This window comes from Hylobates moloch, unplaced genomic scaffold, assembly GCF_009828535.3.
Source record: "Hylobates moloch isolate HMO894 unplaced genomic scaffold, HMol_V3 SCAFFOLD_20, whole genome shotgun sequence".
Taxonomy (NCBI): Eukaryota; Metazoa; Chordata; class Mammalia; order Primates; family Hylobatidae; genus Hylobates; species Hylobates moloch.
Genome location: NW_026652295.1, coordinates 43,278,322 through 43,296,857, shown reverse-complemented (window position 1 = coordinate 43,296,857; position 18,536 = coordinate 43,278,322). Strand labels below are relative to the sequence as shown.

The 18,536-nt window shown below is 38.0% G+C and overlaps 1 protein-coding gene across 11 annotated transcripts in view; it reads left to right on the top strand.

Annotated features, from left to right (window-relative positions):
• Positions 1 to 18,536, top strand: part of SUPT3H (SPT3 homolog, SAGA and STAGA complex component) — a 555,592-nt gene that overhangs the window by 405,076 nt on the left and 131,980 nt on the right. For all 11 annotated transcript variants that reach the window (XM_058432546.1, XM_058432547.1, XM_058432550.1 and 8 more), the window contains one exon: positions 11,967 to 12,042. In XM_058432546.1, coding sequence (XP_058288529.1) covers positions 11,967 to 12,042 — 76 coding nt within the window. The remainder of the gene's footprint in view (positions 1 to 11,966; positions 12,043 to 18,536) is intronic.

Below are 18,536 nucleotides of genomic sequence, written 5' to 3'. Positions count from 1 at the left end.
AGACCTCCCCAGCCCTGCAGAACTGTGAGTCAATTAAACCGTTTTCCTTTATAAATTACCCAATCTCTCTTATGTCTTTATTAGCAGTGTGAAAACAGACTAATACAGGAAATTGGTACCAGGTAGTGATGTGCTGCTGTAAAAATACCTGAAAATGTGGAAGTGACTTTGGAAGTTGGTAACAGGCCAAAGTTGGAACAGTTTGGAGGCCTCAGAAGAAGACAGGAAAATGTGGGAAAGTCTGAAACTTCCTAGAGACTTGGAGGGCTCAAAAGACATGAAGATGTGGGAAAGTTTGGAACTTCCTACACACTTGTTGAATGTCTTTGACCAAAATGCTGACAGTAATGTAAACAATGAAGTCCATGCTAAGGTGGTCCCAGATGGAGATGAGGAAGTTGTTGGGAACTAAAATAACAGTGACTCTTGGCTGTGTTTTAGCAAAGAGACTGGCAGCATTTTGTCCCTGCCCTAGAGGTCTGTGGAACTTTGAACTTGGGAGAGATGATTTAGGGTATATAGTAGAAGAAATTTTTAAGCAACAAGTCATTCAAGAGGTTCCTTGGGTGCTGTAAAAAGTATTCAGTTTTATATATTTACAAAGAGACAGTTTGGAATTGGAACTTATGTTTAAAAGGGAACCAGAGCATAAAACTTTGGAAAATTTGCAGCCTCATGATATGATAGAAAAGATAAACCCATTTTCTGAGAAGAAACTCAAGCCTGCTGCAGAAATTTGCATAAATAATGAGGAGCAAAATGTTAATTGCCAAGACAACAGGGGAAAATGTCTCCAAGGCATGTCAGAGGTCTTCACGGCAACCCCTCCCATCACAGGCCCAGAGGCATAGGAGGAAAAAATGGTTTCATGAGTCAGGCCCAGGGCCTTGCTGCTTTGTGCAGTTTTGGGACTTGGTGCCCTGTGTCCCAGCATGGCTGAAAGAGTTGTGGGTTCAGAGGGTGCACATCCCAAGCCTTGGCAGCTTCCACATGGTGTTGAGTCTGTGGGAGCAAAGAAGTCTAGAATTGAGGTTTGGGAACCTCCACCTAGACTTCAGAGGATGTATGGAAACACCTGGATGTCTAGGCAGGGGTGTGTTGCCGGGGCAGAGCCCTCCTGGAAAACCTCTACTAGGGCAGTGCAGAAAGGAAATGTGGGGCTGGAGCCCCCACACAGAGTCCCCACTGGGGCACTGCCTAGTAGAGCTGTAAAAGGGCCACCATTCTCCAAATCCCAGAATGGTAGATCCACTGACAGCTTGCACTGTGTTCCTGGAAAAGCCACAGATGCTCAACACCAGCCCATGAAAGCATCTGGGAGGGGAACTGTGCCCTACAAAGCCACAGGGGTGTAGCTGCCAAGAGGCCCTGGGACCCCACCTCTCTCGAATCAGTGTGACCTGGATATGAGACATGGAGTCAAAGAAGTTCATTTTGGAGTTTCAAGATTTGACTGCTCCACTGGATTCTGGACTTATGTGGGGCCTGTAACCCCTTCATTTTGGCCAATTTCTCCCATTTAGAATGGGTGTATTTACCCAATGCCTGTACTACCATTGTATCTAGGAAGTAACTAACTTGCCTTTGATTTTACAGTCTCATAAGTGGAAGGGACTTGTCTTGTCTCAGATGAGACTTTGGACTTGGACTTTTGGGTTAATGCTGGAATGAGTTGAGACTTTGGGGGATGCTGGCCGGGCGCAGTGGCTCATGCCTGTAATCCCAGCACTTTGAGAGGCCGAGGTGGGTGGATCACAAGGTCAGGAGATCAAGACCATCCTGGCTAACATGGTGAAACCCCGTCTCTACTAAAAATACAAAAAAAATTAGCTGGGCATGGTGGCGGGCGCCTGTAGTCCCAGCTACTCAGGATGCTGAGGCAGGAGAATGGCGTGAACCCAGGAGGTGGAGCTTGCAGTGAGCCGAGATTGCACCACTGCACTCCAGCCTGGGCAACAGAGTGAGACTCCATCTCAAGAAAAATAAAAAAGACTTTGGGGGATGTTGGGAAGGCATGATTGGTTTTGAAATGTGAGGACATGCGATCTGGGAGGAGCTGGGATGGAATTAATATGGTTTGGCTGTGTCCCCACTCACATCTCATCTTGAATTGTAGTTCCCATAATCCCCATGTGTCATGGGAAGGACCCATTGGGAGGTAATTGAATCATGGGGGGCAGTTACCCCCATGCTTCTGTTCTCATCATAGTGAGTGAGTTCTCAGGAGATCTGATGTTTTTATAAGGGGCTTTTCCTCCTTTTGCTTGGCACTTCTCCTTCCTGCCATCACGTGAAGAAGGATGTATTTGCTTCCCCTTCTGCCATGATTGTAAGTTTCCTGAGGCCTCCCCAGTTCTGTGGAAATGTGAGTCAGTTAAACTTCTTTCCTTTATAAATTACCCAGTCTCAGGCAGTCCTTTATAGCAGCATGAGAGCAGACTACTAGAGTAATCCAGAGGAGAGTTGATGATGGTGGCTTGGACTAGAGTAGTATCAGTGACAGTAGAAGGTGATGAAAGTGGTTTATTTTAGTTATATTTTAAAGATAGAGCTGATGGAACGTGCTTAGAGGGAATTAACTGGTGAATTAATCTGTGATAAAAATTTTTATTTTCACATGTTTAGAAAAAGTCCTTACTGAAAAAACTAAGATAAATCACATAGTAGCAACAAAGGGAGATTGCAAGCAGGGCTTCCTTGTTCTTTACAGAATTCTGTGTATCCTTGGGGAGGATGGTGAGAGCCATGTTGCACTGACAGGCTTCCTTTTTCACAAGATTTTACCTTAAAGATGCTAGACTTTTATTTTATGTAAGTAAAGCCAGACTCCATAAAGTGTGCATATTTGACTACTTGAGAATTTGATCTTGCCTAAACCAAGATGGAAAGATCTGCAGTTCTAACTCAAGGTTAAAGAGAAAGTATGAACTAAATTTTATGCATTAATGACTTTATATATTTTTCAGGCAGTATTCTAAAGTTTTCCCCAAAATGACCAAAATATTTAACCATATCCCTATATGCTTGCTCTACTATAAAGCCTTTCAGCTCATCTAGATATTATGTAAACCTCTGAGAATTTTTAGGAATGTTATTCAAAATGCCTAAAGATTTTACACATATTAAACTAGTATGTTCACTTTTTTATATCCAGCCAAATAAAAATAAAAAAAAAAAGGGTTATAACATCCTTAATCAGGAAAACAAAGAGTCAAAGTCAGTGTTCTGTTACTTAAAAGAAATAGTTTGGGCAGAAACTCACATGGCTTTTTATGTTATTTGCCAACTGAGTTATTCCAGAGCATATTTACAACTTTAAGGAAACATTAGCAAAAATTGGTACTAACACTAAACACTGGAATTTACAACTTGACAGGGAATTAGGTTGTATGGCACTAGGTTTTTTTAAAAATGATACTTTTCTTAGCACACATTTTATCCCAAGATGGGAAATATTTTATTACATATGGTTTTTTTCCCCATTACTGGCTTAACAAATTTAGATTAAAAAATTTTAATGGGCATTAAAACATTTTTAAATTTATTACTTTAATTTTAATAACCATATTTCTCATTATATAACCAATTAATGCCCACTCTTGATAGTTTAAAATGTATAAAAAAGGTAAAGCTCCTATGATGACATTAATTAATATATTTAGACCCATAGGATACAGATAAAAACACAATTGAATTCAATATTTTGAAAAAACTCTATTATGTCATAGTAGCACAAATATCTTTTTGTGTGTTTCTCAATCATTGATGCTTTGTACTTGCTGAGGATTACTCACTTTCAGCACAAAATTTATTTTAAATCTTTTGAATCTTCTAGGGTCTACAGCTCTTTCTTTAGGAAACTTCATATAATTACTGTAAGACATTCTTAATACCTGGGACACGTAAAATTGGTATATTATGAATGCTACTCCGGGGAAACAAATTAGCACCACTGGAAACCTATTTTTTAAGGCTGTGATATAGAAAATATACTGCATTTCTATTCAAGTCGATATAATTCAGTGAAAATTGCAGGTCAAACCTAAGTGAACTTTTGGTTTCTACTGCATCAATCAGGATTCCGATTTGGTCCCTTAAATATTGCATGACATTCTCCTTTGTGTGTGTATGTGTGTTTTTGTTTTTTGATTTTTTTCCTAAAAGCATATATTCAAGCCTCTGCTGTTTCTCTGTGATTTTCTGCCTCTTGGGTGACTGCTTTGATTATTTTTATGTGTGCACAGTTAATGACTTCCTGTAAGTCAAGCAAAATTAGCTCAAGAGGAAAGAAGATTTCTTTACTTTTGAAACTCTTTTTCTGTTTGTAATTCACTGTAAAAAAAAATTACTGAAATGTGTAACTGAAAAGTTAAAGTTACCTATAATTTCATCTCCAGAGATAAATACTATCAAAAGTATAATGTATATGCTTCCAGACCTTTTCCGTGTATTTGCAGGCATACACACGTGCATATGTATGTGTATGTTCAAACATAAATGGAATTAAGGTACATGCATTCTAGTATGCAACTTGATTTTTCCATTAATAATACACTCCTGCAGCTCATCTTTGAGGAGAGACAAAAGTAGCACACATAGAAAAGTGCAGGAAGGGGTTTAATACTATCTAGAAGAACAAATAATTTCAGAAGAGAGAAATCAGTGTAAACTAGACAAACTTCCCAGAGGAGGTGGGACCTATGCAAGACCTTGAAGAAAGGGAATGATTTAAATGACCATGAAGATGGGGAGGGGTGGCCAGCACAGTAATGGGGGAGTGGCAGGGTGGCAGCAGTACATGGCACATGTGACAAAGGGTGACCTAACTAAAAGAATAAATTTGGTTTTAGTGAGAATAATGTGTGCTGAGGTAGAATGGCCCAGATTATGTCTGTATTTAGAAGTCAGGCATTTGAGCTTAAATTTGATGCAGTGCTTAGTTTAGAGCCATTTGTTTATGAGTCAGAGAAAAGAAAGTGATGTGGGGATACAGGACAGCCTACTACAGTGAATCTTACAATGTACGAGGGCTTTTTCTCCATGTTTTTATTTAAAATACTAGTATGCAGGATAGGTTGGGGGAGGAAAGGTCTGTGAAAGCTAGGAAGCTGTTGCAATACCCCAGGCCCAAAATGATGACTTTTGCAGTGGAATAAAAAGAAAGGGTACTTTATCATGTGTTTTGAGGGAGGCTTACTTAGCTTTTGGGTAAGGAGTCTACCAAATTACAAACTGACCCAGCAAGTAGAATGAGCACTCACTGGGGTACTGGATTGCCTCTGCAACCATCCCAGTAAATCCTTTAACCTTTCTGGACCTCAGCTTCCTTACCTACAGTGAGTTGGAGATATGGTTTCTTCGGCATTCTATGGTATTTACTGACTTGTTAATATTATCCTTCTGCAAGTGGACCACATTATACATATATAAACATGCATACACATTTCATAATTTACACGTTGCCGCATTGCTGAATGCTGCTGCCAACCCCTCCATTTGAAGTTTTCAAGTTCAACAACCAATGCCTACTGAACATGAGATTGTTGGTAGATTACCATTTTGGTAAAAGACATTTTGCCTTTTCCATGCAAAAAGGACTCTGCATTTCAATTGTAAGACTTTTAAGAGTAATCAGAATAAGGTTAAAAAAAAAATTTTTTTTGGCCAGGTGCAGTGGCTCATGCCTGTAATCCTAGCACTTTGGGAGGCCGAGGCAGGAGGATCACTTGAGGCCAGGAATTCAAGAGCAGCCTGGGCAATTTTATAGAGATCTCATCTCTATAAAAATAAGAATAAAAAATTTGCCAGGCCTGATGGCACGCACCTGTAGTCCCAGCTACCCAGGAGGCTGAGGCAGGAGGCTCACTTAAACTGGGAGGTCGAGGCTGAAGTAAGCCATGGTGGTGTCACTGCACACCAGCCTGGGTGACAGAGCAAGACCCTGTCTCAAAAAAGAAATGAAAAAAATTTTGAAGTAGAAGTGAGAGCAGATACTCTCATCTTGGTTTGAAAGTTATGTTCTGTGTGTTTGTGTTGCTGAAGAAAGTTAAATGCCATGTGCCTTGAGAAGCTGCCGAGAGATATGCCAGCACGTGGCTTCCATAACCTTTCAAAATGCTCCAGTGAAAGCACACACAGTTTAAATGCAACTGCATGCTGCGTAAGTCCAGCCTTACACCTCAAGGTGGTATAGACAGGGCAAATGATGATTGTCCGTACTGAAAGTATTTTTCAAAGACACAATCAACTTCACATTAATTGAAATAAAAACTTTTCACTGAAAATTCAGATTAACAAATATGTACCGAGAGTTTGTTGTATTCACGATATTGAACAAACAAATTATACTAGGCACTGTATCTGTGGGGATATTAGCATTTCTGTTTTCATTTAGGACGCAGAAAGTGAGTTCATCTAGCATAAAAGTCTGCCTTCTCTGTATGTTTTACAATAACAAGAAAAATCTGTAACTTCCTGGTAGTGAGAAAAGCAACTAGTCACAAACTATTCTGTTTTACCTTTTTAAAAAGCTATTTCAATTAAATTTTAAAATACTGTTGAGTATTTGGAAAACTTTAGGAATAATTCTTTCACGAGTAGTTTCTCCATATTTGCTCCCATGTTATAATACTTAGCTATATTGTAATACTAGTAAGATTTAATTTCCTAAAATCCTCTAAGTATGTTGCATATTTTATGAATGTTCAAGAATGCTGTTGTTGACACCTAAAGAAACCAGGGGGTGGGTGGAATTGACAGATTAAGCAGAAGACAAACTGGACTTGCAGATACAAGAGTATGACTAATCCAAAGATGACCTTACATTCATGTGGCAGTCTGAGATAGGAGAGCATTGTGTAATTTGAGAATGTTCAGTATGAATAAAAGCCATGATAAATCATCTGTGATTATTCAGTGACTTTTATTTCAGAGATTTGTGTTTTCAATGCCTTTGACAATGATATGATGTCTTTTTTATTCTAGTTTAATGACTATACGGAATAGCCAAAGTAAGTCTTTTAAAATTAAGTTTGCATTGTAATATTTAGTTCAAAAGAAACTAGAGCCTAAAGGGAGTACAACCTTCATTACAATTAATATGATCTAGAATAGTAACTCTTTTCTGAGAAACTTTTTATACCTTAGCGTAGGTATTTAGGACCCAAGTTTTACTTCTAGTTTCGCCTCTTTATTAACTGTATGCTTTTAAAGTTTTCCTTTAAATTCTCTAAATCAGTGTCTTCATTTGTAAAATGAAACTAATAAAACTGCTTACTCTTTATTGAGATGGTTTTATTTTATAAATATTTTAAATATGTATATAAATATAACTATTTTATAAATTTTATTTTATAAAACCATCTCAAAGAATAAGCAGTTTTATTAGTTTCATTTTAAAAATAAAAAAATTATGTTCATTTTAAAAATAAAACCATCTCAATAAAGAGTAAGCATTATTCTGATCATGATGTTTCACTAGGCTTATGATATTGTCCCCTTGAATCTTCTTCCACAGATTTCTTAAAGGAATAGAAAAGGACTGCCAGTGTATACTTTGGTATGGATCAGAATGGGTGATCTGAATAGAGGCAGAAGAGAAGGTAGAATTAGGGCACCAGAGAAAATAAGAGCCACACTTACTTAATATTTGACCACTGTCTTGATTTTTTTAATGGATTTTTGTCTTTAAAACTGCCTTATCTCTCTGGGATTTGTAAAATTGGATTACAATTTGATCCTAATTCTTACAGTTTCTAGTCTTAGGCCAGTCAACACATAACTTAAATGCATTTCTTTTGTCCTAGTCCATCCATTCATCTGTCCCTTGATTCAGCTAGTGAGGCCCGGGCAAATCCAAGCCTCGGCACTCTAGAAGAGCAGCACAGTTCCTGTGTTTGGAGAACATACAGTTCATGAAAGTTAGATATTTACTCCCTTTCTCAGTATTTAAGATGATAGTGGAAGGACAGGAGAAAATATAATACTCAGATGTTGAATTATTTGGATCATATGACCAAAATTTGTTCCTTTTTTTTGTATTTTTGAAACAATTCTGGGGGAAGAGAGGAATAAACAAAAATTAGGTGATAAGCATATCCAAATCATCTTCATCATTGGCCAAAATTTGTTCTTTTTTTTTTTTTTTTAAACAATTCAGGGGGAAGAGAGAGGAATAAACAAAAATTAGGTGATAAGCATATCCAAATCATCCTCAAATCCAAGTCAGGGCATATATAGCTCAAAAAATCTCTGATTTCATGAACTCCCTTGATCATGCTGTGAATACCATTCATGTGTTATATCATGTAATATTCAAGGACATTAGTATTAGTACAGTGCTTCCAGTCTTTCTCACATCATGGCACACATAAAAAATGATAATATTTTTATCACCCACCAAGGTAAATGGACAAGGCAGCTGGTAGCAGATACCAGCCTAGTGGTTCTGCTGCCTCAGCTTCGTTCAGCATCCAGAGAGTGAATGGAATCAGTATCTCTACACACCTGTGACATGCTTGCACTGTCAGATACACTACAGTTTCTACACTCTGCATTAGATTACCCCCAGCTTGTACATTATTTGCTGACCCAGGGCCTCACTAATTTCTTTTTCTTATGAATAGTTTCAGCATATTTTAATTGTAGGGGCTACATGACATGTTTTAGTAAGACAATATATGAAATTTACAGCATCTCAAAGGAAAACATTGGAATAAAAAATTACCATTAGTTGAAGACAGCTTCTTATAATGAAAATAGGCTGACTTAGGAATTGGGAGTCCTGGGCTTGAATTCTAACTTAGTCCACCTTTGACAAATCACTTCTCTGAGCCTCAATTCCCTCATCTTTGAATTGAAGAGATTTGAACAAGATAAAACTTTAAGCTGTCTTCTATCTCTAAGCCATGATTTTGTATTGTCTATAAGTCTTTGCTATTGAGTCAGCTGCTTTGTGTGGAGTGTTTCCTGTGTGCTAGGCACAGGATAAATGATTTCTTATATATACCCTAGGGTGAGATTTGTGGGGCTCCTCAGATCAAAGTTTACTGCTTCGATGCTGGAGGAATTAAAAAAGAACTAGGATGCTTAATGAAGAAAAGAGAATAGGCATTGGAGAGGGTGTCTGAAAGGAATGAAGCTAGCCAAAATAATTTAGTCTTTCAGATGTTTATGGATATCTTTGAAATATTGTAGCTGGCAATTCTGGCAACCTTAACCTCTGACGATAAATTTTGCTACCTCTCATTTCTAGAAACACTTATTGCCAGTACATCAGCTATGTAAGCATATACGCAGAGGCCAAATCTTGGTTGTCCAACTTGGTGGAAGAAAAAGTTAGTGTTAAGAATCCCTTTAGGAACATTCTTTTTCCATAGTTATCCAAGTCCTTTCTGTCCAGCCATGTATTGGTTGGATGAGGCTACCAAGCTGGAGAGCAGCAGAGATGGTATGCAGAAATCATTAGATAATCATTCTCGATCTAGTTCCATTATGGTGATAGTCATTCGGCCTGTAGAATAAAACAGTCGCATTCGTTCATCCAACAAATGTTTATTGCTTATTTACCATGTGTCAGATATTTTCCTAGGAGCTAGAAATTCAAACCTGAGTGGTTCCTGCTATAGTGAGACACAGACAGATATATATACACAAACGTATGCACATAGATACAAATTAACATTAGTATTATCAGTCTTAGAGAGTTTATTTAAATAAACACATTAGCAACTTTTTTTTTTTCTTTGAAATGGAGTCTCCCTCTGTTTCCCAGGGTGGAGTGCAGTGGCGCGATCTCGGCTCCCTGCAACCTCTGCCTCCCGAGTTCAAGCGATTCTCCTGCCTCAGCCTCCGATTAGCTGGGACTACAGCCGCATGCAACCACACCCGGCTAATGTTTTATATTTTTAGTAGAGACGGGGTTTCACCATGTTAGCCAGGCTGGTCTCAATCTCCTGACCTCATGATCCACCCGCCTCAGCCTCCCAAAGTGCTGGGATCCGCCTCAGCCTCCCAAAGTGCTGGGATTATAGGCATGAGCCACCGTACCCAGCTGCAACTTTTTTTGTAATGTTCAAAACACATAAATAAATTCTCCCTTTCTTGCTTCCTGTTTTCATCAGGAAACATTTATTGAGTCATGTGTCAGATACATTAAAAAGAGGGCTAAAACTAGATCATGCATTTAAATATCAAAAAATACTTCCAAGTAAATAAAAATTAACCCAATAATATACTCTTAAGGAGACGTGGCTGTGTGGTTGTTTGTTTGAGACAGAGTCTCACTCTGTCACCCACGCTGGAGTGCAGTGGTGTGATCTCAGCTCACTGCAACCTCCACCTCCCAGGTTCAAGCAATTCTCCTGCCTCAGCCTCCCAAGTAGGTGGGATTACATGCCCATGCCACCACGTCCAGCTAATTTTTGTATTTTTAGTAGAGACAGGGTCTCTACTAAACTGCTCGAACTGCTGCCTTCAAGTGATCCACCTGCCTGGACCTCCCAAGTGCTGGGATTACAGGCGTGAGCCACCACACCCAGCCAAGATGTGATATTTCTGACATATGCACAAGAAAATATGTACATACATATATACATATATCTGTTTGTGTAGATATATAAAAAAAGATAAATTTATGTGTATATATGTGTACATATATAATTTATATATTTATCTTTATATGTGTATATATATACACATACATATATACCTTATATGTATATATATATATAAAATGTTTGTACATGCCCAAAAAGGATACTTGAACCTAGTGGGTAAATAACCAAGAGAGGCTTGCGTTTGTGCCTGCATATATGTATGTTTGTGAGTATGTGGATGTGTGGGAGCTAAGGAATGAACGAAGGGAGAGAGGGAGGGAAAGAAAAAAGGGAGACGGAAAATAAGGAAGGAGAAAAACAGTCGGTGGTCTTAGAAGGAACCACAGTAGTGACTAGTAATTTTTACCTTAACTCCCACTGCCCCATCTATATTCTCTATTAAGCTCCAGTTAGTACACCATTATTCATTCCATCAACTGACCTATCATTGGAATGGACTACTCACACAAATAAAAAAGAATAATTTCTGTTTCAAAAATACAAAAACATCCACAGACATTAGAAGAAATGGTACTTATGTGCTCTAACAATGATGGTAAAGGTAACTTGCTGAAAGTTCTTCCACAACAGAAAAAAAAAAAATTAAATCTCAGGGATTTTTTTGTTTTCTTTGCTGGGCAGAAATTCATTCCAAGAAGTACCAGCCTGTCTCATTTCAAAATGCTGTCCTTACCAAGGAAGCGGAAGTGGTCATATTCTTTCCCACCAAACTATGGATGAATTATAATTATCCTACCTCTTGTGGGACAGTGAAGCAGTAAACATCTGCTATACTGAATCAAAAACTCCACAAATGAAACTATACCAAATGAATCATACCTGGACTCAGATGAAAGGATCTGTATTGTGTTTACCTTTTTCTTTATTTTCTTGCAATCTAAAATATGGATTTGTCAACTGTGGCCCCAGATTCTAACTGAAAGGGAATATATGGATTCCATTCACTGATTTTTTTTTCCATTCACTGATTCTTGTTTAACATTGAACATCACAGCTTTAAAGCAGATTGACAATAATATTTGTAACAGTTTTTCTCTTTGGTTTATTATTCCCTCATCATTTTCTTTAAAAGGATGATACAAGTTAGAAAATTTAGATGTGAAGTCGTTTAGTTTTAGTTTCAATAACAAAGGAGCAGGAAGTGATATTTAAACTTTATTTCCAAAAGACACCAGCTTCACAACTAGTGTTAGTTATTGTAATTTTGTGTATCATGATCTATGTGGTAGTACTACCCTGTTCACCTGGAATAAGGAAAGTAAAATGGTACTTCAATTCTAAGTTTAAGCTGTGAAAACATATATAATAATCTGCTTGCTTTAAAAAATGTAATGTGTTTTTATCTTTTAGAGAGCAGAAAGACAAACTCGAATTATGGATTCAGCTCAATATGCAGAATTCTGTGAAAGTCGACAATTAAGTTTCTGTAAGTAACTATTTAACTTTGCTTAGTTATACGCATAAGAGATTTGTATTATAGATGTACTAAAGTATGACAGGATCTGTTTCTTAGAAATTGGTGGATTTAATACATGTGTAGTTGTAACTGCTATAGAAACAACCTCTACATTGTGGGGAGCCTATAAACGATTTTCCTACATTCTGCTGCTTTGTGATTAATAACATTAAGAGATCTTAAGTGGTGCTGGTAATATACATAGTGCTATGTTAATTATTTACAGTACTTTTAATCATAAAAATTCCATTGTCTTAATATTTCCATTATAATTTCTAGTTTCCTAGTCATATTTACACTAGTATTTCTGATTGCATTTGATCCATAATGGACTCTAATAGCAGTCATGACATTTAAAGGCCTGTAATATTAATTATTTTCCTTTATGTATACTCATATTACCACAAAGGAACATATCACTGGTCTCTTCCATTTTTGTCTAACCTCCTACTGTGGCATGTATTCAGTGTTAGCCAAATTTATCAGTACATGCTCTAGTAACACTAGTAACCTCGTGGTAAAATTAGTACTTTCACATCACTGCACATCAGCTTATTAAAAGTGTATAATGACTCATAATAGTGAGCTAGATTGTGTAGCAAAACATCCTTACAGCAAAGTTTCAGTTGTGACTAAGGCTCTCGGGGTAAAAGTCAAAGAAGAAAGTGTGATGAAAAGTCCAGTTAAAAATATGACAAAGTAGCACATGACCATGGTCTGAGGGATTATAGAAACAATGGTGTCTTTAAATGAAAAGCTATTATGTGGTCACAATAACAGCATATTTGATTTGGAAAAAGAAAGAGAGAGCTTCATTTGTAGATTATAAAGTGCAAATAAATGACACATTTCATAGTATCCCATGTAAATGTCAGTAAAATATAGGAAAACATGTTTTGGAAGATTTTTTTTTTCTGACTAAATATACTTTCCAATTTGACTAACAACTTGGCATCATACATCTGTGAAGCATTAAGTAAATGGCACTTCAGATCATGGCAATTTCAGCAAATGAAAGGTTTTGTATTGTAATTTTTAGGTTTAAAAATGGCATTCAAGTCTTTATAAGTATCAACCTCCAGTTTATAAAGTAACATTTAGTGCAATTGAACTATTTTTTAAAATTATATTTTAAATTTAATTCACTTAAAGGAACAGACATACTACTTTCACACTAAAACTCATAATCTTAAAGTCTCCTAATATGCCTTCTCTTTGAAAATCAGATTTTCAGTTACTTCATGTTTTTTTGTTTGTTTTTGTTTGTTTTGTTTTTGTTCTTGTTTTTTGTTGTTTGTTTGTTTTTTTTTTTTTTTTGAGATGGAATCTCACTCTGTTGCCCAGTCTGGAGTGCAGTGGTGCGATCTCGGCTCACTGCAGCCTCCTCCTCCTCCTGGGTTCAAGTGATTCTCCTTGCCTCAACCTCCTGAGTAGCTGGGACTACAGGCGTGTACACCACACCCAGCTAATTTTTGTATTTTTAATAGAGACAGGGTTTCACTATGTTGGCCAGGGTGGTCTTGAACTCCTGACCTCAGGTGAGCCACTGTGCCTGGCCCATGTTTTGTTTTTAACTCAATAATAAACTATAGTAGATTAAAAAATAGTATTTTCCCTTTCTGTATAAAATAACTATAGTATAAACAGTATATTGTGTTTAATTTTCTTTTCTTTAGAGTGGAAGGATTTGGTCATTTAAAACTATTTATATATGGTGCCCATAGGTGTTTTATTATGAAACCTTGGTGGGGAAATCTGTTTTATGTGGCAAAATACTGTGGTTGAGAATCCTTTAATCCACGTGGATCAGCAAATTCAGAAGCTATTCCTGCACTCGTCAGAGTGTTATGCTCTTTTCATTCTTCTCCTTCTAATAAATTACGAAGATACAGGAATTGTGGTCCTGCCATATGTATCTTCTTAAGTATTTGATCATAGCCATCCCTGGAATCACTGGTACATTTTAAAATAATGAGTCTGTAACTTTATAGGCTGAGGCTAAGCTGTAGCATCGACACGCTAATCTAATTCACAATTCAGTCTTTTGTTTTTATATGTATATAAGTCAGAGTTATTTCTCTTAAAGTCTTTTAAAATCTGATATTTAATAATGACACACAAAGCTCATAATTATAAAAAATAATTATAATAATTTAAATCATTAAAATTTATACTCTATAATTAAAATGTATAATTTTAATTGTATAATAAATGTGTAATTTTAACTGTATAATTTTAAATGTATAATAAAATGTATAATTATAAATTTAATGAAAATTAAATTATTTTCCAGTCCTTTACTTTCAACTTTTTATTTTATGTTTGGTTTTATCTAGATTTTCTTTGTAATCAGAGAGGCTCTGTGTATTTTCATTGATTAGTTTAATTTATATGGATTTAATTACTGATACTGTATATGCTGTCTTATCTTGTGTTTTAAATTTCTGTGCTTTTTAATTTGCTTTTTCTCCTCCTTTTCTATGTTGTATTAGATTGATTGGGTTTTCTTCATCTCTTTTTCCTCTGCTAGTTTGTAAGTCCTATATTCTCTTTGTACTATTTCAGTTGCTATCTTTTTTTTTTGATATACATCCATGACTTAAAGTTTTTAAAATTGTTAAGTATTTGGCTGGGCACGGTGGCTCACGCCTGTAATCCTAGTGCTTTGGGAGGCCGAGGCAGGTGGATCACCTAAAGTCAGGAGTTCGAGACCAGCCTGACCAACATGGTGAAACCCTGTCTCTACTAAAAATACAAAAAAGCAAACAAACAAACTAGCCAGGCGTAGTGGTGCATGCCTGTAATCCCAGCTACTTGGGAGGCCGAGGCAGGAGAGTCACTAGAACCCGGGAGGCGGAGGTCACAGTGAGCCGAGATGGCGCCATTGTACTATCAGCCTGGGGGACAGGGCAAGACTCCGTCTCGAAAGAAAAAAAGAAAAAAAAAAATTGATAAGTACTTAAACTTTCCTTCTTGGCCTAATGTCATTTTTTCCTACAGCTCTGCACAAGCTTAAAACACCCATTTTTTTTCTTAAACGGCCTTATTTTGCCCCCATACTTAAATGATTGTTTAGTTGGGTAGGAAATGGTAAGCTGGTAGTTACTTGTTAAGACATGATTCCCTTGTCTTTTGGCCCCTGTTGTTGGTAGAAGTTTGCTGTCAGTCTATTTATTATGTATTTTTCCTGTGGAAGAAACTAAGAGAATGAAGACATTGACTCCAGGTCCCCCCTTATATGGGGAAATGAACACACTGGCCAAAGTAGTTGCCCATAAATATGTATAAAGGAAAGGAATAAGGAACTCCTGCTAGGGAAGGTTCCAGGGAAAACCATGCCCTCTGAAGAAGGCTATTTTCAATTAGGTTGAAGTTGCGAAGTAGTTTCTTCTGAGTGGAATGAGCATTGCAGGGGACCCTAAGGAAAGGACTGGGAATGGAAAGACTGTTGGGAAGGGATGGGATAGGAATCACCGAACAGTATGCAGGCATGAGAGAATGGAATATTGCAAGAAACTTAAATTTTGTTAGTGATCATTGATAAGAAAGATAAAAAGTATGTGAGATTAACCTTAAATTTCCATATGAAATTATCATGTAAAGTTGTTTTTTAAGTTCAGCGCAGGCTGAAAATCCAGGTAGTATTACAAAGCTAATAATCCTAGGAACTTCTGACCATTGCTCAGGATTCTGTTTAAGTTGTTAGTCAATTTCCAGGTTATCCTTTCTCCTGATACGTTGGGAAGAGGGGCAAAGGAGAAGGAACTTGTTTATTCTGAGGCGCCTCTCACCTCTTGATGAAAACAAACTATCTTAACTAGAGGTATCTGTGCCTCCTTTGCTGGAACCAACAATACCTTGGAAGGGTCAGGCTTTAAAGCCATCCTTCTCCAGGTGACAGGGAAGGAATTAGCTCTCAAAGAATCTCCACCACTTGGTGGAACAGCAATAACTCAAGTGCATGTCTTTTGATGAATAGAAAAGTTTGGACTCTACTCTTTTATTTAAAAAATACTTCATTCATTTATTCATTTCTTCTGGAAATATTTCTTGTGAGTCTGCTAATGCCAGGCAGTATTCTAGGTGCTAGGGATACAGTTGGAGATACATGGTCCTTGTCCCTGCATTCTCGGTGGTTACAATCTAGCAAGGAAGCTAATTCTGTTGCTTATGTGGATAGATCCAACTGAATATTAATAATGATCCTTTCCCTCACTTTTAAAATCAACTGTTTAGAGCATAGTCACAAAATATCTGTTTCTGTCCTAAAGATCTGTCAAGGAGATAAGTGATTAATGTACATCTCATTGATCTTGCCAAATTGCTGCCTGTTAACTTTAACTTCAGAAGTATTCCAGAGATGTTAAACAAGTATTTGTGAGCTATTGCAGCATACTAGTTAGATGGAATGTTGCATGTCAGAAAGTATTTGGAAGACTTGTTACTTTGGGGAGATAGCTTTAAGGGGGATTATCATAATTCTGCCATATTTGACAGCTTTGGGTATATGCTTCGATAGCAGGACTTCATGTTTTCTATGATTTATTTAAAAGAGAACTCTTCTGTATGTGGAATCCTTGAAGATTCTGTATAGAAGGATCAAAATATCATGCTTTGAGTTACTGTTAAGTGTTTTATAGACCTGTGGGGCCAGATTAATCAAAAGAATAATCAGTGGATTATAAAGAAAATCTTACAGATTTCATAAAATCTTCACTATCAGTCTTTCCCTCTAGGTTACTAGTTAAATGAATAATGTCTAATGAAGTCCCTATATCAATTTAGACTGCTTAGCACTGTGGCAGTGTAGAGATATTTAACTAAAGGTTACATACATGCTTGGTTCTGTATATGCTTGGTACTGTTACACATGCAGAGACATAAGGCATGGTCTTCTCCCACAAAAATTTGTAATATGGCTTAAGAAATTATAAGCATTTGTGAACGAATATCTGTTGGTATCAGTGTTCAATAAATGGCTAGAGTAGGGAAATATACCTTTGGCCTGTATGATCAAGATTCATATAAATGAAGAAGAGTGATGGGAGAGCATTCCATGGAAGGAAAGGAGTAGGAGTAGACACGCAGAGGAAAAGACTCAAGGCTAGGTGATGGTTTAATAGGGAAATATGGTAAAGGCTGCTTGGAATCAGTCTGGATGGTTTTGAGTCAGGCTTAAGAATTTAGACATCTTCATAATCAGAAAAAATGTAACCACAGGCTTAGATTAGACCAGATGTCAGTTTATTTAACTTTAAATTTACAACTTTGAGCCATTCTAGTAACAGACACTTTTTTTTTTTTTTTTTTTTGAGACAGTTTCGCCCTTGTGCAGTGGCGCCATCTCGGCTCACTGCAGCCTCCGCCTTCCGGTTTCAAGTGATTCTCCTGCCTCAGCCTCACGAGTAGCTGGGACTACAGGCACGCACCACCACACCCAGCTAATTTTTTGTATTTTTAGTAGAGACGGGGTTTCACCATGTTGGCCAGGATGGTCTCGTTCTCTTGACCTCGTGATCTGCCCACCTTGGCTTCCCGAAGTGCTGGGATTATAGGCGTGAGCCACCGCGCCCAGCCTAGACACTTTTTTTAAACATATTTCAGTAGGTTTTTTGGGGAACTGGTGGTGTTTAGTTACATGAATCTTTTTTTTTTTTTTTTTTTTTGAGACGGAGTCTCGCTGTCGCCCAGGCTGGAGTGCAGTGGCGCGATCTCGGCTCACTGCAAGCTCCGTCTCCCGGGTTCACGTCATTCTCCTGCCTCAGCCTCCCGACTAGCTGGGACTACAGGCACCCGCTACCATGCCCGGCTAATTTTTTTTGTATTTTTAGTAGAGACAGAGTTTCACCGTGTTAGCCAGGATGGTCTCGATCTCCTGACCTCGTGATCCGCCCGCCTCGGCCTCCCAAAGTGCTGGGATTACAGGCGTGAGCCACCGCGCCCGGCCTACATGAATCTTTAGTAGCGATTTCTGAGATTTTGGTGCACCCATCACCTGAGCAGTGTGTACATTGTACCCAATGTGCAGTCTTTTATCCCTCACCCCCCTCCTACCCTTTCCCCTGAGTCCCCAAATTCCATTGTATCATTCTTATGCCTTTGCGTCCTCATAGTTTAGCTCTCAGTTATAAGTGAGAGCATACGATATTTGGGTTGCCATGAGGTGAAGGCAGGGTTAGGCTTGTCTGAGCTCAGACTCTTCTTGGGCAGGGCTTGCTGCGGCAGCTGTAGGGGATGAGGGTGTGGCTTCTAGAACAAGGGAGTTACGGTTCCCAGGGGCATTATGGCTGCCTCTGTTGCCCCACGCAGGTCGCCAGGGAAGTGGGGAAAGCCGGTAGCCGCAGGCCTCACCCAGCTCCCATGCAGCCCACAGCCCGAAAGGCCGGTCTCACTCCACCATGCCCCCTGCCCGTAACAGCACCAACTTTATTTCCAGCAGCTGGTGGGCAGGGCTGAGAACTTTC